The 20,409-nt window shown below is 38.7% G+C and overlaps 4 protein-coding genes across 7 annotated transcripts; 3 read left to right on the top strand and 1 right to left on the bottom strand.

Annotated features, from left to right (window-relative positions):
• The first annotated feature begins 718 nt into the window (after positions 1-718).
• LOC149392542 (uncharacterized) lies at positions 719-1,919 on the top strand. The gene is made up of 2 exons (XM_089618954.1): positions 719-1,187; positions 1,289-1,919. The coding sequence occupies exons 1-2, from the start codon at positions 834-836 to the stop codon at positions 1,619-1,621; spliced, it is 687 nt and encodes a 228-aa protein (XP_089475080.1). The 5' UTR covers positions 719-833; the 3' UTR covers positions 1,622-1,919.
• A 3,015-nt stretch (positions 1,920-4,934) lies between these two features.
• LOC149392541 (neutral ceramidase 2-like) lies at positions 4,935-8,034 on the top strand. Its single transcript, XM_089618952.1, has 7 exons — positions 4,935-5,463; positions 5,548-5,756; positions 5,836-6,611; positions 6,696-6,821; positions 6,906-6,969; positions 7,050-7,219; positions 7,308-8,034. The coding sequence occupies exons 1-7, from the start codon at positions 5,141-5,143 to the stop codon at positions 7,851-7,853; spliced, it is 2,214 nt and encodes a 737-aa protein (XP_089475078.1). The 5' UTR covers positions 4,935-5,140; the 3' UTR covers positions 7,854-8,034.
• Positions 8,035-8,706: 672 nt separating this feature from the next.
• LOC149392540 (Zinc-binding alcohol dehydrogenase family protein) lies at positions 8,707-10,780 on the bottom strand. The gene is made up of 8 exons (XM_089618955.1): positions 10,647-10,780; positions 10,381-10,564; positions 9,902-10,313; positions 9,755-9,830; positions 9,572-9,636; positions 9,380-9,478; positions 9,115-9,279; positions 8,707-9,034 (listed from the first exon to the last, which is right to left on the bottom strand). Exons 1-8 carry the CDS (start codon positions 10,696-10,698, stop codon positions 8,915-8,917), a joined length of 1,173 nt encoding a protein of 390 aa, XP_089475081.1. The 5' UTR covers positions 10,699-10,780; the 3' UTR covers positions 8,707-8,914.
• A 3,371-nt stretch (positions 10,781-14,151) lies between these two features.
• Positions 14,152-20,296, top strand: LOC149392539 (Ubiquitin-like superfamily protein). 4 transcript variants are annotated; one of them, XM_089619565.1, is made up of 19 exons: positions 14,152-14,370; positions 14,622-14,783; positions 14,966-15,083; positions 15,554-15,649; positions 15,750-15,868; positions 15,965-16,048; positions 16,395-16,577; positions 16,657-16,726; positions 16,831-16,985; positions 17,327-17,491; positions 17,570-17,641; positions 17,730-17,850; positions 17,933-18,187; positions 18,270-18,415; positions 18,525-18,713; positions 18,848-18,940; positions 19,029-19,460; positions 19,558-19,689; positions 19,803-20,296. In XM_089619565.1, the coding sequence occupies exons 2-19, from the start codon at positions 14,655-14,657 to the stop codon at positions 19,863-19,865; spliced, it is 2,622 nt and encodes an 873-aa protein (XP_089475691.1). In that variant the 5' UTR covers positions 14,152-14,370; positions 14,622-14,654; the 3' UTR covers positions 19,866-20,296. The 4 variants fall into 4 exon arrangements, with proteins under 4 accessions (XP_089475691.1, XP_089475694.1, XP_089475693.1 ...); XM_089619568.1 differs by having other exon boundaries at positions 14,160-14,370; positions 14,639-14,783; XM_089619567.1 differs by having other exon boundaries at positions 14,165-14,370; positions 14,633-14,783.
• The last annotated feature ends 113 nt before the right edge of the window (positions 20,297-20,409 follow it).

The following is a 20,409-nucleotide window of genomic DNA, read 5'->3' as shown; positions in this document are numbered from 1 at the left end:
GAAGAAAAACAAAAACAACCTAGGGAATTATTACTAAAGAAAATGACAGCAATCCATCGGTTTTACATTTAATCCAACGGCTTAAATATATTTGGGCCCGCCATATTACAGGTTTTTGGTGGATCCCAATCTACCACGTGGCATCATCATAGAGCCTCATGCCAGGCGGGCCCACATGACCGACTTTCTCATTTTCATCCAATCAAGGCCGACACTTTCGGGTCCCCCGGCACGTTCGTGGCACACGTGTTCGAATCGTAGAGGCGGAATGAAATCAGCATTTGTACAGCGTGTCCCAATCCCTTCTTCTTTTTTCTTTTCTTTTTTTAATCTTTTGACTCTAAAATTAGATTACTTAAGCAAGTGCACGCAAACACACGCGCGTTTCATGTATTTGACAAGAGGAATGCCAACCGCACGAAATATATGCCACCCCTGACAGGTCATACTATTTATATTAATAAACAATTAAAATGTATATGTGCGAGAGATATGTAGCACGTATATATTAACCGAGCTCAGAGGCGCGTGAAGTTTCGTCCTTGATTTATTTTAGGGAAAGCAAAAATGTCGGTTAGCGAAGGACTACTCTTGTTGTGATTGGACGGCTTTCAATGTATTTCATCTTATTTTTTTCGCTCATCTTTTCTTAATCGCGTTGGCTCCGCGTGGATGAAAGCTAAAGCCCTATAAAACCCTCCCAAAACCATACATTCGAATACAAATCAAAACACTCTCTCACTCATCTCATCAACCAAAAAAAAAAAAACTCAGAGCTAATCACAAACGCCTTTTTCTTCATTTCTAGATCGTTATCTTTATCAGATCAAAGCATGGCCGAGGAAAACAAGAACTACGAGACCAAGCCCGAGGAGGTGGAGACCACCAGTCGCGGCATGTTCGATTTCTTGGGAGGAGGGAAGAAGAAAGAAGACGACGACCAGAAAGTCGCCACCGAGTTCGAACAGAAACTGAACGTTTCGGAGCCTGCCCACGTGGCAGCGGAGCCTGCCCACGTGGCAGCGGAGCCAGAGCACAGGTACGACGTACCACAGGCGGTGCACAAGATCGACGAACCACTGCACACGGTTCAGCCACCAGTGGTGGTTCACAAGGTTGAAGATTCGGAGGAGAAGAAGCCCGGTCTCTTCGAGAAGCTCCGCCGATCTGACAGCAGTTCTAGCTCCGTAAGCACTATATATATATACTGAATTGATCTCCGATCGATGATCAATTAATTGAACTTCAATTAATTTTACAAATTTTTTTTTTTTTTGAAATTTGGCAGTCGAGCGAGGAAGAAGGACCGGACGGAGAGAAGAGGAAGAAGAAGAAGAAGGAGAAAGTTGACACGAGCGTTCCGATCGAGAAGTGCGACGAGACAGTCGCGCCGGAAGAGAAGAAAGGCTTCCTCGAGAAGATCAAAGATAAATTGCCGGGAAAGAAGTCGGCCGACGATCACGCGACAGCTCATCCGCCGATCGCCGATCACGGCGAATTGCACGACGATTCGGCGAAAGAGAAGAAAGGAATCTTCGAGAAGATCAAGGAGAAGATTCCCGGGTACCACCCCAAGACCGAAGAGGAGAAGGAAAAGCTGGGAAAGGAAGGCCACAATTAATTTATTAAAAAGATAAAAAGTGAAATTAAGTTTGTGATTTGTATCATTGTATTTGGTGTGTTTCGTAATTTGATTATTGTTCAAGATCATCATCATGGTTGGTCTTGGTTGATGATGATTTGGTCTGCTTTCCTTTTGGTTCTTTATTTGCCTTTATTTTTGTCGAGGGAAAAAAAAAGTTACTGGTATATATGTGTAAGTGCTTTTTATATGTACTTATATATGTTTTTCAGTTTTGTATGTTTGAAATTTTATTCTCGTGTAATGAAAAATGAAAAAAAAAAAGTTGAAATATTAATATTCTTTGCCAGTTACAGAAGTATATTAACCTAATTCTACAAGCTCATATCTTTATATATTAAGAAGATAGGGTAAATTCTACTAAAGATATATTTGTGATCAATATATTAGTAAATTTTACAAAATAAATTCAAGAATTGACTCCAAAAGACGAGAGTTTATTTTTATACCAAAAAAAAAAAATTGATAGATATCCTTGACCTATAAATGTAGATTATACATATCGTAATATCTTTGTAATGTTTCATTCTGTTAAAAGATATATGAGTGATCAAGATATTAGCAAATTTAACAAAATAAATTCAAGAATTGACTCGGGTCATATAAAAGACGAGAGTTGATTTTTATACCAAAAAACTGAATAGATATCCATGACCTATAAATGTAGATTATGCATATCGTGATATCTTGGTAATGTTTCATTCTGTTAACACTATAAGTAGTATAAAAAAATGAACAATATAATATAAAGTCCACAAGATTCGAACCAAAACAAGCAGAAAAGAAAAGCGACGCGAAATAATAGTTAATAAGCTGATATTTGTCCCAGTGAACTTGGCTGTTGGGTATGGAGTGGATATTTTTTAAGAGCGGAACAGGTTGGAAAAGTAGGAACACATGGCCATATTCTACATCAAGATAATATATGTCACTGTTATGACCATACACTCACAACACGGCTTTTATATGTTTAATACATTTTTTTTATCAGATATAGTTCTTATCTTTCCATAGTTGGTAATAATCCACGTCGATGCAGTTAGATATATTATTCAGGGAACTTTGTAGAATACAAAATACGTGGTTTAAAAAAAATAGAATCTTTATTATAAAAAATGGTTCACTATGATTACAGATTTAACTATGATTACAGATTTAATTGAAGGAGAGATTTTCTCCGACTAAATGAGTTAATAGTCTAGGAAAAGAGCTTAAGTTGTTAACGGTATGAGTTGTCGAATTGGCCAGCTCATAAGTAAAAATAACTTTACTCTTGAAAATAAATAATAAACTAAATATACGAGACAAAGACTCAAACTAGATTAAAAAAAATATCTCTTTAAAACTTGAAACTTCGTCTTTGCATTCGACTCCACATAGTGACTAGACAATTTCCCATCCAAAATACGGATTTCATTCGTTGAATTTGAATTATTTAATTAGTCCCTATCTCTAGGTTTGCTATACTTTTTCAGAATTTTTTAAATGGAGACGGGAATGGATTGAAATTGTATTATTTCCTAAAAAAGGAGTTTAATTTGATTTTGATGTCTTTGAAAGAGTCGTGGATGTATATCCAAAGGCCGGTTATTTGTGTGATAACTGATGATAGTCATATGTGGCTATGAAAAAGATAAATTTAAGTGGAATGTAATCAAATAAAGTAAAATTAACGTGACTTTGCTACAATTAACATATCATGAAGGTTGCTATTATTCACTCAAATTTGCAGAAGAAGATTTACTGGAACGAGTTAAAATCGGTTGTGTTAAAAGGGCTATTTCCATATGATCAAAAGAAAAAGGATTGGTTCTAAAATAATAATAATAATAAAAGAACTATTTACATGTATATGTATATAAATAGTTAATGTTTTAATGTACGTGATTGGTAACGGGCGTAAAGATAGTACTGGTTAGCCAGCTTAGTGATATAGCATCAAATTATTGAGAGTGACAGAATGAGAAAAAGAGAAAGGAAACAAGACATCTAGTTTCGTAACCGTTACGAGAGCACCTTATCAAATCATTTTCTAGAATTTAATTTTAAGTAGGACAGATGTTGGTCCCGTTTGGCATAACTTTGTTTAAAAAAAAAATACTTTTAGATTCAGTTTTTGAAGAAAAAAAACTATTTTTTTCAAAAACTGACAAGGTGTTTGGTAAACTGTTTATAAAACAGATGTTGCTGATAACAAAAACTGATTTAGCTTTTGGTAAAATAAATAAATTATAGAAAAAAAAACTAAAATAAACATGTTCTTAATAATTAAATAATAATTATTAATATGCTTATTTATATACATATATATGAATAATATTTTGTACGAGGATATTACAGTAATTTATATAACAAACTTAAAAACATTTTTTTTTTTCTAAAAGCTAAGAATCCTAACTTTTTCATCTCATGTACAAAATCTAAAATCGTTTTTGAAGTTTTTGTAAAAACAGTTTTGCCAAACACTAGATAAACAGTTTAATTTTTTCTTAAAAAAAAACAGAGCTTTTTAATCTGAACCAAACGCAGCCGTTAAAAAACATACAAAAATCATTATGCTATTATTTTCTTTGAAAAATACAAAATATACGTATTAGAAACTATAACGTAAGAGGATGTCAAAAAAAAAAAAAAAAACTATAACCTTGAGAAAAATAAATTGTTGTTAGTCTCTCGTAAAAACAATATTACGAGACCGCGAATTTTAAAGTCGAGTAAAATTACTTGAATGGTAAATAATGCGGTGAGGACTTTAAAGCCCCTAACCTACCTTCTCATATCTATCATATCCTGCAATATTAACTTCAGACCATTAATGTCTTTAAAGTTCGTGAGTGAAAAATAAGAGACTACGAGTTAAGCACCCAAAAAAAAAAAAACCCTGCCGACAGAATTCATGTAATTTTAAAGAGAACAAAAGAAAAAAGAATTCACATAGCGACGTTTAAGTAAAACGAATTCATTGGAAACGACAAAAGGCTTAAAAGCACCGCCATATTCGAATGTAATCAGAAACGACATTATTCCAAAAGAGTGACGTCTTGGATTGTAGAGAGAGAGAGAGAGAGAGAGAGAGAGAGAGAGAGATCACCACAAAAGATACGGCAAAGCTTCGTCAACTTTGAAAACGACACCGCTCCGTGAAAACAAACACATTAATTTCTTCTTTTCAAAACACAGAGACAGTCTAAACGCATTACGTACGTACACATGGCTTTTCTCGTGAAGCACTTTACTTACAAGTCAAACTTTCTCATCGTGCTGAACCACTGAGCGAATCAAAAGAAAGAAATAATCCTACCTGGCGGCTAATGTCAAATGTACTCACAGAGCATTTGACTTCAAGGAAATATATAAGGTCTTTTTTTCTTTTTTTCTTCCACAGACGAAGTTACCGCGTGGCAGCTCTAAGTCCATAAAACGAAAATCCAAGTTGACTGACCGTATCACATAAAGGATCCAATTAGCCAACCCAGTGGAGATCAGAGTTCGGTGAGAATGATGATGAAGAGGATGGGTTGTTCGGCGTTGTGGTGGATTGCGATTCTGGGTGTGATATGTTTGGGTTGGGCTGAGAAGGAAGAAGAGTATTTGGTTGGTGTGGGAAGCTACGACATGACCGGTCCGGTGGCCGGAGTGAACTTGATGGGCTACGCCAACACCGACCAAATCTCTTCCGGCCTTCATTTCCGGCTGAGAGCCAGAGCTTTCATCGTCGCCTCTTCCCGCGCCGGTGGTCCCCGCTTTGCCTTCGTCAATCTCGACTCCGGAATGGCTTCCCAGCTCATCACCATCAAAGTCCTGCACAGGCTCAAATCAAGGTCTGTCCTCTTAGTGTCACCATGTTACACCGAATTGCTCGTGAATTTCTAGTTGATATGAATATGTAAATACATGCTCTGAAGATTCGGAGGGTTATACACACAAGAGAACGTGGCGATCAGCGGGACCCACACTCACGCCGGACCGGGCGGGTTTTTGCAGTACAACATTTACACTGTCTCCTCTAATGGCTTTGTCCAACAATCGTTCAACGCGATCCTCGACGCCGTCGAGCAGAGCCTCGTCCGAGCTCACAAAAACCTCAAACCCGGGGCTGTTTTCGTCAACTCGGGTAAGTTCTAAACCAAAGCTGTTGGCTTGTATTGCACACATGTAAAATGAACATGCTTTTTTTTATTATTTTTTTTCAGGGCACGTGAAAAACGCGGGAATAAACAGGAGTCCGAGCGCGTACCTGATGAATCCGGAGAGAGAGAGGAGTCGGTACCGCAGCGACGTTGACACGTTGATGACTCTGCTGAAATTCGTAGACGGAAAGACCGGGAAGAGCGTGGCCGCGTTCAACTGGTTCGCGACCCACGGAACTTCCATGAGCCGCGACAACAAGCTCGTCAGCGGCGATAACAAAGGCACCGCCGCAAGGCTCTTCGAGGACTGGTTCTCTTCTTCTTCTTCTTCCTCGGCCAACTCTTCTGCGATCGTTGCAGAGAGATTCAGCGCCACGGGAGGCTCGCTCTGCGACAGAGCGACCAGCCGGGGATACAAGGTGAGAAAGAGCGACTTCGTGGGAGCGTTTTGCCAGTCCAACGTCGGAGACGTGACTCCGAACGTGCTCGGAGCCTTCTGCAACGACACGGGTAAGCCCTGCGACTTCGAGCGCTCGTCTTGCAATGGAAACAGCCAGCTCTGCCAGGGCCGCGGGCCCGGCTTCCCCGACGAGATCCTCAGCACGATGATCGTCGGAGAGAGACAGTTCCGAAAGGCCGTCGAGCTGTTCAAGTCTGCGGAGGAGCGTTTGACCGGGAAGATCGATTACCGACACACCTACCTGAACTTCACCGACATCGAGGTCGATCTCGGCGCCAAAAAGGTGGTCCGAACTTGTCCGGCCGCGCTCGGGCCGGGCTTCGCGGCCGGAACCACAGACGGTCCCGGCCTTTCTGATTTTCAACAAGGGGACAAAAATGTATATAGCTCTATCACTGTGTGTTTTCTTTGCCTTCCTCTTTCGCTTCTTACCGTTTTCTCCGATCTGTGTTTCCAAATTCAGTTAAGCGAGAAGTGGATACTTCTGAGGGACGGGATAAATAAGCCGAGCCTGCATCAACTGAACTGCCAATACCCTAAGCCCGTTCTGTTTAATGTCGGCAACATGTTCGATCCCTATGCTTGGGCGGTACGTAGCACAAAACTTAATGTCTAAGCTACCTCATCAACAATCCAATTATATCACAAACTGATTAACCATTCAAAAATACAGCCAGCGATTCTTCCGATTCAGATCCTCAGGCTGGGAAATCTCATCATACTTTCTGTACCTGGAGGTAAGTCAATTCAATGTCACATCCAATACTCAGTTCTGTCGCCTAAGACTCCAATACTCGATTAAATTTCAAACGTGTAGAATTCACCACCATGGCCGGTCGGCGTCTAAGACAAGCAGTTAAGAAGACACTTATGAGCTTCAACGGCCGCGAATTCAACCACAAGACACGCGTCATAATAGCGGGCCTCTCAAACACTTACTCTCAGTACATTACCACGTTCGAAGAGTACTCGCAACAGCGATACGAGGTGCACAAAATCACTCATCTTCAAATATATACGTATAGAATACACACACAACACACGGTCTTTGAATTCATGTTTTTCGGTTTTTCAGGCTTCTTCGACTCTGTACGGTCCTCACACCTTGTCGGCGTACATCCAAGAGTTCAAGAAGCTGGCAAAAGCAATGGCGAGAGGCGAGAGCGTTCCGAGAGGCCCGTCTCCGCCGGACCTCTCGTCGGTGCTGAATCGCAATGCGGACGGGCCTTCCGAGAGTAAATCTCCCAAGGGAGTGAAGCTCGGCGACGTCAAGGACGACGTGAAGAGAGCCTCGTTCAAGAGGGGACAAAGAGCGATGGCGACGTTTTGGAGCGCGAACCCGAGGCACGATCTGCTGATCGAAGGGACGTTTGCGGTGGTCGAGATGCTCGGCGGAGGAGGAAAGTGGGTCCCGGTCCACGACGACGACGATCTCAGCTTGTTTTACAGGTACAGAGTGGACGAGAGCGGTGCCTATGGCCTCGCGGATTTGGAGTGGGAAATACCGAAAAAGACCAACCCTGGAGTGTACAGATTAAGACACTTCGGATCGACAAGGCAAACAAAACGTTCTCCGAACGTGTATTTCACCGGCACATCTACCACATTTACAGTTTCTTAACTAACACAATGAGAGTCCGATTTTTCTACGAAGAAACTGTCGTTTAACACGGAATTAAAAATGCGAAGAGTGTTTGAGATTAAAAATAAAAAATAAAGTAAGACTACCAGATGTGTTTTGTCTTTTTTATTTACCTATTATTGTATAAGATTGAAATCTCCGAGAATAAGTATTTGATAGAAACTCCCTGTGTTTTTTTGGTGACTTTGGCTCAAGCTGAAGCAAGACCATAACACAAATGGGTAAGATGGCTTGGCAAACACGTAATTTCTTTATAAGGTTTTTAGGTTTCTAAAATTGAGAGAACCATTCGGTGTGGTTGAAATCCAGGATTCGATTCGAGCTCAACCGAGTCTCAGGATAGGATATTAGTTTAGGGATTGAGTACTACGCTCAATCTCTGATCCTTCTCTTCTTACCATATTCAATAACTCAATCACAGTCAATTTCGGTTGGGTTCATTAACGAGATTTCGCTAGATTTTCATTGTTTATCCTACATTAAAATATGAATCAGAGATGAATGGCTACTTTTGCTTAAAAATTACGAGAGTTTTTGTTTCTAAAACTTAATCTTCTATGATGTGGCAGAATTGTAACCTATCTGGATTATTCCAACTTTTAGTTTTATAATCTCAGTTTTGGCCAAAAGAATTTATGAGAAATCAACCTAAAAGGCATCGGAAACTTACCCGATCCATGGAAATGGAATCGTCTTCACAGAGACTACTCTTCCGATTCGCAGCCCTATTCTTGAGATCTTTGTTTGACGAAGGAATTCAGATATTGGCAATTTTCAATTTGGCTCATCAATTCGAAACTTGCACTTATAACATGACAATTATGCCCTCAAGTCATACAAATTTTACTTTATAAATGATGACCAAACCAAACACACATTTAAACTAAATTAATACATTGGGACCTCAAAGGATTCTTAAATGCCAGAAGGAAAATTGAAATGTAACGGCCACATTGTCTCAAATTCCTTCCTTGCAACACACTTCTTTTTTTTATCTATTGGGCAAGACTCGTCAGAAGAACAAAGAGACTGACTTGTACTCATTTACGATCCATCCAAATCACGCATCGGAGGCAATTTCCTTCGCGCAGAAGATCGAAAGCCTTGTTGATGTCTTCAAACCCGACCTCGTGTGTCACAAACTCGTCCAACTGTAGCTCCTGTAAAATCGGTTATCCATTAAATAGCACAGCCACGAAAAAAAAAAAAAAAAAAAAGAGTCGTTCTAAGCAATTACTACCTTGTCGACGTAACGCTGAAGGAGAATAGGGATATCGGATTTCGGTTTGAGTCCTCCGAACAACGACCCCGTCAGAGTTACCCCTTTTTGGAGGATCTCATTCGAAACAAGCTTCACCTCCGATCCCGGCCTATCTGCGCCTAAAACCACCGTCTTTCCCCAACCCTGCAGCCCGACGCATATTATAATTAATTAAAAAAAAAAAAAAAAAAAAAAAAACGATACTCCTTTTTTGTTTTTTTGTTTCTTGAAGTGCAAGAAAGACCTTTCGGCAGCAAGAATAGGCTTGTTGGACCAAGTAGGAGCTTCCGACGCACTCGAAGCAAGTGTCTGCGCCGTCCCCGTTAGTCATCTCTTTGATCACCTGAAACAAAGTCAACACAAGAGAGCTTTTACGGATCAGATCTTCGAACACTGTTATAAAACAGCACGAGTGTGAGTGTTTTATGAAGAACACCTCGCTCACGGATTTGTCCCCGCAGCTTGCCCCGTTCACAAAGTCCGTGACCCCAAACTTCTTTCCTGTTTCAACATCACATAATTATAAACTTAACATCAAAAACCCTCAACCACTAAAAAATATGGCCCAAAACTATTTTTTGTTATCAAGAAAGAAAAACAAAATACAATTCTTATTCACCAATTTCGAATTTATCGGGATTCACATCGACGCCAATGATTCTCGCAGCTCCACACAGTCTTGAGCCTTCTGCAACCTAAAGAAAAATATCCAATTCAAGAGCGCTGAACAGAAGAGATTCAAGGCCAAAAAAAAAAAAAAACATACAGCTAATCCAACAGAACCAAGTCCGAATATAGCTACTGTAGATCCATCTTCAACGCCAGCCGATTTCCAAGCAGCACCGACGCCGGTCGAGACTCCACAGCTGAGAAGGCAAGCTCTGTCCGGAGGAATGGTGGGGTCAATCTTGGTCAAATGAGCGACGTCGATGACGGTGTACTCGACGAAGCTCGACACGTTCAAGAAATGGTAGACCGGGTTTCCGTGGAGGTCCGTGAATCTGGTGCTCTCTCCGTGCCTAGGCATCCACGGAGTGAGCTCGAACGGCACTTTCGAGCACAGATTGCTCTTCTTCGATCTGCAGTCAACGCACTCTTCGCACTCCGCCAAGAACGTCGGAACCACCGTGTCCCCTTCCGCCACCTCATCCACTCCCTCTCCCACGCTCTCCACAACCCTGAACACGCGCCCGAGTCAACGCCAATACTAAAGTCAACGCCGATTATTATTATTATTATTATTACCCCACGGCTTCGTGGCCGAGAATTCTCGGTTGAATCCCTGGAAGCTCCTTCATTTTCCAGAACGCGACATCTGTGTGGCACAGAGAAGTGCAAATGATTCGGATCCGAACTTCGTGACGCATCGGCGGAGCCACCAAGATCTCCTCCGTCACCAGCGGCTCTCCGGCCACTCGACTCACCGCCGCTATATATATACTCAAAGGTTGTGATACTATAACGAAGAAAGAAAAGTCAAACTCGATTTTTCAAACACTCTTAATTGTTACCTTTGCAGCGGATTGTCTTCCCGGCGGTGTTGCTGTGTGATTTTTCTTCCATGACTCAACTCGGTGAATTAGAAAGAGACAAGTGTTCTGATTATATAGTTTGTAATTGTATCACCGTACAGATAAGACACGTGCTTCTTGTTTTTTAATTACTTACCGTTGACCCTTCATTATCATAAATCGAACGTCATTTTTTTTTTTTTTTGTGGTAAGTGCTAACCTTGAGCTTTAATTTGATCTACTCCTTTGACAACTGGTTTGTCCACGTCAGACCCGCCATTCCTTTCGTCGCGATTCCTTCGACGGTGGTTTTTGCTTTTTACAACAAACTTATCCTTTTCTTTCACGGTGCTGTTAAATGACGTCGTATGCAATATCCGCTATGTCGTTTTTAGTTTTCACACAGTTTTTCTTGCCAGTGAGAGGTTGTTGAATATATAAAAGGTATATTGTTTCTCTAAAATCTTATTTTATAACGTATCGGTGGAGTGTCGTTTGTACGCTACCTAAACAACAATAACAATATGGCATTTCCCGATTTTGCAAATCTCTTGTCGAAGGCATTTATGGGTGTGTCTAACAGATGGGCAAATAATTGCTTCACATGGGTTTACAGAGTTCATCAATTTCTTTTGTACACTATCGACATTTATGGCAAATTGATTTACTCGGGAAAAAGAAATTCGAATAAGGTGGGAGTTTGAGATTCGTTTTTTTATGTTCAGATTGTGAAATGTTATGTATATCTAAACAACTTAGAAAAATACATTGAACTGAAATTCTCATAACACCAAATTCACTGAATTAGTTAGGACGTTTGAAATCCAAGTAAGAAATAACCAATGTTATTAAACCGTCATTCATGTTGAATCATAGTATTTTATCTTTCTTTCTTTTACACTTTTTTTAATTTAAATAAATTAAATCGATAATTGCATCGAATAAAGATAATTTTTGCTGACTTTTATTTTTACATCAGTCCTTCTTCTAGCTTATATATATATATATATATATATATATATGTATATATATATATATATATATCACTTAGAGAAAGACTAATTCCTAAAATTGTTTCCTACAATTGTGTTTGTAAAAATGTTCAGTAGCTATGTTTTATGTTGAATTCTGTATTCCATTTTTTTTAGCTGATAATTAACCAATTTGCCCCTTTTTAATCAAAATAAAATCTTAAATTATCAAAAAATCAATCAAATCTCATATTTTTTTTGTTGTAAATTTATTATATGACATCTCACGTTTATTTTCTGTTATATATAACAAACAAAAAAAATCTTTTATCTACACAAACAAATTCAAATTATATATTTTAAACGCAACAACTAAAAACAAATAATATGGCCTTTTACAACTATATTTGCAGTCGATAAGATGACTTATAATGATGAACCATTTCTTTCGAGAAAGTTATATTACTGCGAACATCTTTAATGGTAAGTTAAATGTGATATTAGCTTATCATGTCACATTAAGTAACTCAAATTACAACCCACTTAAGCTATTAGAGCATCTTTAATGGTTTAACTTAGGCTATTGCTTAGCTAAATAGTATTTTTGCCACATAGATTTTCTAGAGCTAAATAGTTAAGCAACTAGCTTAAATTAGCCAATTTGCTTAGATTTGCTTAGCTAAATCAATAGCCAATATGCAAAACAATGGTTAAGCAACTAGCTAAACATTTTTTATATTTGCAAGCAAATCCCTACAATTCTTAAGCAAGAAACCATTAAAGATGCTCTAACCATCTCCAATGGTAAGCTAATATATCTCTTATTGCTTGAATATATTTTATATGTAAATAATATTTTTTCTAATTTTTATTTAGTTCTCATTGGTTGAAAAACAAATGGGGCCCATTAGTTTTGCTAAGCTAATGGTTAAGAAATTTGCTCTATAGAACTATTTTGCTAAGCTAAATCAATAGCTAATATGAAAACAATGGTCAAGCAAGTAGCTTAGAACTTTTGCTATTTACTAGCAAGTCCCTCTAATTGTTAAGCAAATGACCATTAAAGATGCATTAATACCTTGTTATCTCAAGGTATATTTTTTCTTTGTTTATTATTTTTTTCTCTCTCTAGTTTCGTTATTATTTTTTTCCGTGTTCTTGATTGCTCTTTGTTTTGTTGTTTGAAAAATGTTAAAAGCATTATTGATTCTACAAGTTATTTAAACCTTTTTTTATTTAATGAACTCACACTAGTTCGAGTTTAGGGCCTCTCATAGTTTCCCAATTTTTACGTGTTCTAGCTTTCATCATGTAAAAAACTTTTTTTTTTATTAAACATTATGTAATTAGTTAAATAAAAAAAAATGATTTTCAGTTCTAATGTCATTTCTTCACGGTCATGGGAGATTTTTTTTTTTTTAATAATTCAATTTTACATCATATATCATATCATCAATTGCATTGCCACCCAAATTAAGTTTTTGGGGCACGGTCAGGAGAGATTGAAAGACTCCGCAGGACGTATGAAACTCCTCGATCCATTGAAATTGAAATGCCCATTTTGAGTGATACACCTCAGATCGAAAAGAGGGTTTTTCTCCCATTTACGAAGTATTTTTCAATAAATATGGAATGTGTTTCCTGATCACTATAAATAAATAAAAGGGTTTATTCGAAAAATAGTCAATTTAAACGTTTAACATTGCTAAATAGCCAACGTTTGGAAAATCTTAAGTAAATAGCCACTTGCACACGTAAATTTTATGTAAATAGCTACTCTTTCATATACCATACGTTGGTTATATAGCTAAGATTTATTAAATATCGGCTATTTAGTAATGTCAAACGTTTAAATTGACATTTTTTTAATTTTATGTAAATAAAAATCTGTCAATATTTATTTTTCGTATCTTTTATTTTTAAAGAAGTTATTTTTGTAATCATTATACCGCTGCTAATAGTGATAATGCGATCATGTTGCTAGATGATCAACTGAAAAATTAATAAATTTACAAAATAGTGAAGATTTTTATTTTAAAGTTAATGAAATAGTCAAATTTTTAGGGTGATCTAACTAAATAGTTAATTTAAAGTTATGAATTTACAAAATAGCCAAAGTTTGTCTTAATTGAGTGAAATAGCAAAAATGTGCAGCAAATTGGTTTAATTTTTTTTATTTATTTCAAGATTAATTTTTTTGGAAGTGATAAATTGCTTATAACAATCGTCAAAAAATTTAATCTTGGCTGTCAAAAAAATTTTAAAAACGTAAATTTGACTACTTTACTGAAAAGTTAAAACTTTGGATATTTTGCTAATCAATAAGTTTCAAATGACTATTTTGTACCATTTTTCCTTTCAAATAGTGTAAATATGCCTTAAAAAGTGTAAAAATTAAGTTTCAATATTTTTATGTTTCAGCTATTTTGCTATAAACACTTCGAATTTGACTATTCTACTGATCAATTATCTCAAATGCTATTTTGTATAATATTTTTCAAAAAAATTAATGAGTGATTTTGGAGGACCATCTAGATTGTTCTGGAATTTTTAATCGGGTATTCTATCTTGACCCGGTAGTGGTCGATCCAAGCGTGTTGTGGCGGTCGAATCGAACCCTCTTTTTGCCTTTGCGAGAATTCTTCCAATCCCGTGATTGCTTACCTCATCAGGACTACGCTCATTCGCTCATCTTTCTCCGTTCGATCGCCGATCATTTCATCAATTCTGCCGATTCAGATTATCTCTCTCAGGTTGGTTTCCATTTCGATCTCTATAATTGATTCAGCTCGGTTCTTTCATGAGAGTTCGGTTGAGCATTCTATATCTTTTTATTTATTTATTTATTATCAAGATAGGACAAGAAATGGAATTTTGTTCGCCTTTATAATGATTTCTGCAAACCCTAGAAATCTTGGCGTGTCAGAAAATCGCAAGAAGTTCGTCAATCTTTTTTCTATGCTATTTGACCAGATTTGATTGATTTAGTCATTTATTCATGAAGTTTTAGCGTAGTGGTAGATTCAAGAAGAAATAAATGGCAAACCAGAACTCCGGTGAAGGCTCAAGTAGCGGCAATGTTCCCGTGGAGAGTGCGGATTCAACTGTCCAGCTCAACATTAAGACGCTAGAGTCTCAGGTTTACAGTGTTCAAGCTGACAAGAACGTAAGCACAAAGTCACGTTTTTTCGGAGTTCGAACTATTGACTTCATTGGTTTAGCGTGCGCTATTTGTCAAGCGAGAAGGGGTTTAGGCTTGTTTGCTTCTGTAACTTTATTCCGTTGGTACTTGCACTTCCCAGTTAAGGCCTGTCCCTAATCGATTCCGTGACATTCTGTGTTTTTCAGATGCTTGTTTCATCATTCAAGGAGAAAATAGCTGATGAAGTTGGTGTGCCGGTTGGTCAGCAACGGCTGATCTTCAGGGGAAAAGTCTTAAAGGATGAACATCCTCTTTCTGAGTATCGTATCCTTTCATTAAAGTTACCGATTTTCATATCTCACTATCCAGGAAATTAGAAACTGAAATTGTGTGGCGGCAAGCCCAAATAGAAGCGTGTTTTAATACGTCTGGTCGTAACTGATGGATATTTGATCTCTTAGTCTTAACTTTATGTCATTTTTTTTAACAGACCAATCTTCAGGTGGGTAAAACCCATTTTTTAATTTTATTTCTATAAAAAGGTGTGACTCTTGAAACAAAAAATAAAGATGACCATGTGAAGTCCTAAGGTGGATCACTCTGACACTTTATGTGCTTCTTAAGATGGATTTCCTTACTTTCAACCATTACCCTAGATCAACTAATGAGATCTGTTTTTTTTCTTCTTCTTCGTATCTGCGCTGAAAAATTTCCTTCTTTTTTTGTGTGTATGCTGTATTATCAGTTATTCCCTTCTTCTGGTTGATTTTGTAACCCTTAACTATTATTCATAGATGTTGAAAATGGGCATACATTGCATCTAGTTGCAAGGCAGCCAGCACAGTCTCAGGATTCATCCGGCCCGAGTGCGGGAAATGAAAATCCCCAAGGTACTATCTTTCTAATACTATGTTACTATAGCAACGTCATGTTCTTAATTTTATTTTGTTTTTCCAATTCTTACTTGGTGTGTTTTTTATGATTTGGCAGGAAATGATCCCAGAGGTGGAGCCCCTCGCAACCGTATTGCGCAGATTTCACACAGTGTGGTCCTTGGGACATTCAACGGCGGGGATGAAGGTGAAGGCGGTTCTGCTGACATTTCTCGGGTTGGTAACTATGAGAGTAATAACTGTTATTGGCTAAAAGTACGTGTTTCGTTTGAATCTTCGGAAGTTAATTCTGGAAGGTCCTTGTTTGTGTAGGTTATAGGGGCAGTTCTGAACTCAATGGGAATTGGAAATCAGGCCATGGGTAATGGTACAGGTGGCATGCAGTCTGCTAATATGGTGAGCACAAGGTGTTCTTGAAGGTTTATTATTTATGTATATCCATGCAATCATTGCAATTTTGATTTGCGGGTACATGTTCTTCCCATGATGCTCCGATGCTATATTACTATCCTCTGATGCTCTTGCTCATCTGAATTTGATATTTTTCTGCCGCGTTGGTGTAATTTGTGACTTCCCACTGTTGCATCGCTAGCTCAGCAGTTCTGTTCATTACTCATATCGTATTAACACTGGATAAATCAATTGGGTCCGTGAATGGGTAAAGATGAATTTCTCATCGCTGGGAACATGTATAGAGCAGAATTCGTGTTATGTTTTTGACTGTCGTTTCTGTTCTCTACAGTCAAATAATCCCGGTACCTCTCCTCTAGGAAATGGAACAGAAGGTAATGTCGGCGGTCCGACCCAAGTAGGAAATCAATCTCAGCCTGGGCAGGCATTTCCTATCCAATCATTTCAGTCTTTGCCCCAAGTTCTGCAGATCCCTCATGCTGCTCCAGGAGTGCCTCTTCCCACGCTGAATACGGTATTATTTTTGTTCATCTTCATCCCTATCATGCACTTTATTGTGACTGTTATATTTACGGCCGCCCTATCTTTTTCAGCCAATTCCGAGCTCTTTGACCACTATTTCTGAGTTCATGAACCAAATGGAGCAGGCTTTGTCTCAAAATGGTAATTAAACAACCATATCCCGATTTCATGTTTTTTCCCCTTTCAGAAGAGAATTTGCAACATAACTCTCTCTCTCTCTCTCTCTCTCTCTCTCTATCTTGTAGGCGATCCTTTAAATACATCTTCAAACAGTGGCGAAGAGAGGCCGAGGGTGGACTTACCTTCCAATGAACAGAGGCTACACACACCTGAGGCCTTGAGCATTGTTCTACGTCAAGCAGAACGGTTGCTGAGCAATCAAGCTGTTGCCTCATTATCTGTAAGATATGTTAAGCTTCTGATCATACATATCTGCATATTAGCATTTCAGTCTAAACATTAATTTGTAGGACTACGTTTGAGAGTGTCAGTGGATGTGTTGAAAAACATTTTAATTAACTTTTAAACACGATTTACGTCTCTAAAACAGAAATTCCAAGTACGTATCTTAATTTTTCTTGTTTAGTTATATAGATTTACTGCATCGCGATTAGGCAAAAATGCATGCTTTTGAACTTGATGCGGTAGTAAATTGCAGTCTTGTTTGACAAACAAACTATCAAGTACTCTTTGGATATGATTAATTTCTGATTATTCCTGTATACTGCTACGATTTTGCAGCATCTTGCACGGGGATTGGACCAAGAGAGAATATATACGAATCTCAGCACAAGGGGAGAGATTCATGCAGAGGCCATGCGAGTAGGACTTGCCGTACAACATCTTGGTGCACTTCTCCTTGAGCTTGGCCGCACAATTCTGACTCTACAAATGGGGCATAGTAATGTATGTTCTGATCCTATCTTTGACATATAGAACTTGACACACGTAATGGTTGTTGAAAACTTGTCTTGCATTGTGCAGGTAGACTCTGGTGTGAATTCGGGACCTGCTGTTTATATATCTGCTTCAGGGCCGAATCCTATAATGGTTCAGGTTTGCCCTTCTGCGTTTCCATTATTTTTTAAATTCATTACTGTGTTTATAAAGATCATACATTATCCACCCCTTTTATATACTGCAGCCTTTTCCTCTGCAAGCCAGCTCTCTCTTCAGTGGCTCTATTCCTCCGTTGAATCCTGCAAACTTTGCTCCGGTTGGTGTCGGAGCTGGCCATAGGAATGTGAACATTCATATTCATGCCGGTGAGACAAATTCTTTTGACCTGCTCAATTGAAATTTGCACGATTTATTCAGATTCATATTTATATCTATTTTTATGATTAGGTACATCGCTTGGGCCAGTGGTTGCTCAAGTTGGTACTCGGTCCGGTACTGGAGATGGAAGGCAAGGAGAAAGAAACAGTAGAACGGGTTCTGCTGATTCACGCTCTTCTGGTATTGCAATGACCAATGCACCACAACCTGCTTCCGGGGCATCTGATTCCAACCCTGTTTCACTCCCTCATCTTTTATCCGAAGTTAATTCCCAGGTCCGAAGTTTAATTGGTAACATGCAAGGAGACAATCCACTTCACTCAGGTAGTTGAATAGCAATGTACATATGCGAATATAAGTTATAATGTATAACGGATATTTGGCTATTTTTATTTTTTGCTTTCAGGTCAAGCAGAGTCGTACGCTGTACAGAATGCATCTATGCCTTCCATTAGTCGCGATGCAGAGAATGACAATGATAATACTAGTTCAAGGACAGTCAATGGAGACGGAGAATCCAATGTGTCGTTACCGAGGAGCATATTACAACAAGTGCGTTGCGAGAGTGCTGAAATGCATACCTTACATATTGCTTCATAAGATTGCTCGTTTATTTTTTTTCAACAAACCTTAATCTGATGCCTGAGTTGGATGTTATTAGCCTGCACGGGATGTTTCTGGTTCAGAAGGGGATTTAACAGAGTCTGTCAAGGATTCTGATCGTTCGGTAACCAGTCAAAAAAAGGAGAACGTTAGAGAAACTGCTCCTGGATCCTCTAAAACAAATGAAACAAATGAAGATGCCAAAGCTGTTCCACTTGGACTGGGATTCGGTGGTCTGGAACGCAAGGTAAAACATTCCTTTAGTTTTTGGCTGTTCATAGGACAAGTTTTATTACGATTCCAGTGCAAAATTTGTTGATATTAAGAAAATAAAACAATCCAATGGCTTCTCTAACCATTTAGTATCATCAATCCAATCAGAGGCGTGCCAAGCCACAACAATCACCGGCCCAAAGCGGTGAAAGTGGAACTACTAGCATCATTCAAAACCATCAATCAAGAAGCAACCAACAGGTTTTACTTTCTGCCAGAAGTTTCTCATCTTTGGTGTCAAATAGGATAAACTAATCTTGAATAAAACTCTTTGTCCATTGAATGACAGGTCAGGCAGAGTGGACCGCAAGGTTCTGATGGGGAACCGGATATGGCAAGCGTGATGTCTCAGGTGCTGCAAAGTCCGGCTCTGAATGGTTTGCTTTCGGGTGTTTCTCAGCAAACCGGCGCGGGATCTCCGGATGCCTTAAGGAACATGCTTCAGCAATTCACACAGAGCCCGCAGATGAGGAATGTCGTGAATCAGATCGCTCAACAAGTCGACACCGAGGAAGTCGAAAGCATGTTTGGAGAGACGGGAGGCCAGGGTGGCGGGCTTGATATCTCGAGGATGTTTCAGCAGATGATGCCCATCGTTTCCCGAGCCCTAGCCGGTGGTGGCGGAGGCTCTGGACCGGCTCTTCTTCCTCAACAACGCCCCGTGACTCACCGTCCTCAATCTCTTCCAACTGGAGACGATAATAACATTCCGAGTTTACAGGTTGGTCTTTGTTTTTTGTTGTTGTGGGTTTGAGTGAGAGACCCCAGTATTTACGTATATTTTATCCTTTGGTATCTCTTGGGAATGGTTTTTTCAGTCCCTGGCTGGGACAATAGATAATATGAGTGCCCCAGAAGATATTTTCCGCACGCTGGCTGAGAACTCAGTTGGAGAAAGTGGTCCCGGCGGAGTTGTGGATGAGCTGTGTAGCGACGAGGATCTCGTTAATGTACGTGCTCTTTATTTATTTATATTTTATTTTATTTTTTTAAATTTTTTTTCTTTTCTAATCTGCTTTTGGATAATGCGAGGTAATCTGATATATAATTCGAATATTTGCAGGAGTACATTGGTTTATTACATAATGAAATGCGCCAAAGATTTCAGGATGAATCTGAGCGCTGACTTCTCTCCCTATAAGATGCTCGAATGTATTGTCCCGTCTCGCCCTTTCTGCAAAGTGTATTTCACTTGCAAGTTGATTCATAAAAATATCGACTCCGAGGAAGAAGAAGAAGAAAAGAAAATATTAGCTGTGTAATCTTTTGTATAGATTAGGATTACATCCTGATGTCAATTTTTTTAGTAACTGCCCTTTTTGTGGGTAAAAATAGAATCGCTTTCAGTTGGTGGCTTTTCTGTTCGAGTCTTAATTATTGGAAGGCCTTAAGCTCCGGAGTGTAGAAATGTTTACAGGCGTGGCTGTCTATGTGCATCATCATGAGTGCAATTCCCTTGTCGATTTCCCTTATTTTCGTTCACTCTATAATTCGATTACGACCACTTGGGTGGTTACCTTTTCCGCTATATTTATTAGAGAAAATACTTATTTCTTATACCCTTTTCATGTCTATTTTTTCAGACTGACATAGCTAAAATTTGATTAATGTCCGCTTTGTCTAATCTTTTTATACTTTAAAAAATCGAAATGATTTGAAATCTGTTAAAG

Source organism: Urtica dioica, chromosome 7, assembly GCF_054948205.1.
Source record: "Urtica dioica subsp. dioica isolate 48M chromosome 7, U.dioica_male_clone48M_v1_H2, whole genome shotgun sequence".
NCBI lineage: Eukaryota > Viridiplantae > Streptophyta > Magnoliopsida > Rosales > Urticaceae > Urtica > Urtica dioica.
Note: the sequence above shows the minus strand (reverse complement) of the source record. Positions and strands in the feature narration are given on the sequence as shown.

Coding starts and splice junctions, on each gene's coding strand:
- LOC149392542 (XM_089618954.1), top strand. CDS start 834: ATGGCCGAGGAAAACAAGAACTACGAGACCAAGCCCGAGGAGGTGGAG. Junction 1,188..1,288: donor CTGACAGCAGTTCTAGCTCC/GTAAGCACTATA, acceptor GAAATTTGGCAG/TCGAGCGAGGAAGAAGGACC.
- LOC149392541 (XM_089618952.1), top strand. CDS start 5,141: ATGATGATGAAGAGGATGGGTTGTTCGGCGTTGTGGTGGATTGCGATT. Junction 6,822..6,905: donor TCGATCCCTATGCTTGGGCG/GTACGTAGCACA, acceptor TCAAAAATACAG/CCAGCGATTCTTCCGATTCA. Junction 7,220..7,307: donor ACTCGCAACAGCGATACGAG/GTGCACAAAATC, acceptor TCGGTTTTTCAG/GCTTCTTCGACTCTGTACGG.
- LOC149392540 (XM_089618955.1), bottom strand. CDS start 10,698: ATGGAAGAAAAATCACACAGCAACACCGCCGGGAAGACAATCCGCTGC. Junction 10,565..10,646: donor GAAGACAATCCGCTGCAAAG/GTAACAATTAAG, acceptor GTATATATATAG/CGGCGGTGAGTCGAGTGGCC. Junction 9,831..9,901: donor TTGGTTCTGTTGGATTAGCT/GTATGTTTTTTT, acceptor ATTTTTCTTTAG/GTTGCAGAAGGCTCAAGACT.
- LOC149392539 (XM_089619565.1), top strand. CDS start 14,655: ATGGCAAACCAGAACTCCGGTGAAGGCTCAAGTAGCGGCAATGTTCCC. Junction 18,714..18,847: donor TCGGTGGTCTGGAACGCAAG/GTAAAACATTCC, acceptor CAATCCAATCAG/AGGCGTGCCAAGCCACAACA. Junction 18,941..19,028: donor AATCAAGAAGCAACCAACAG/GTTTTACTTTCT, acceptor ATTGAATGACAG/GTCAGGCAGAGTGGACCGCA.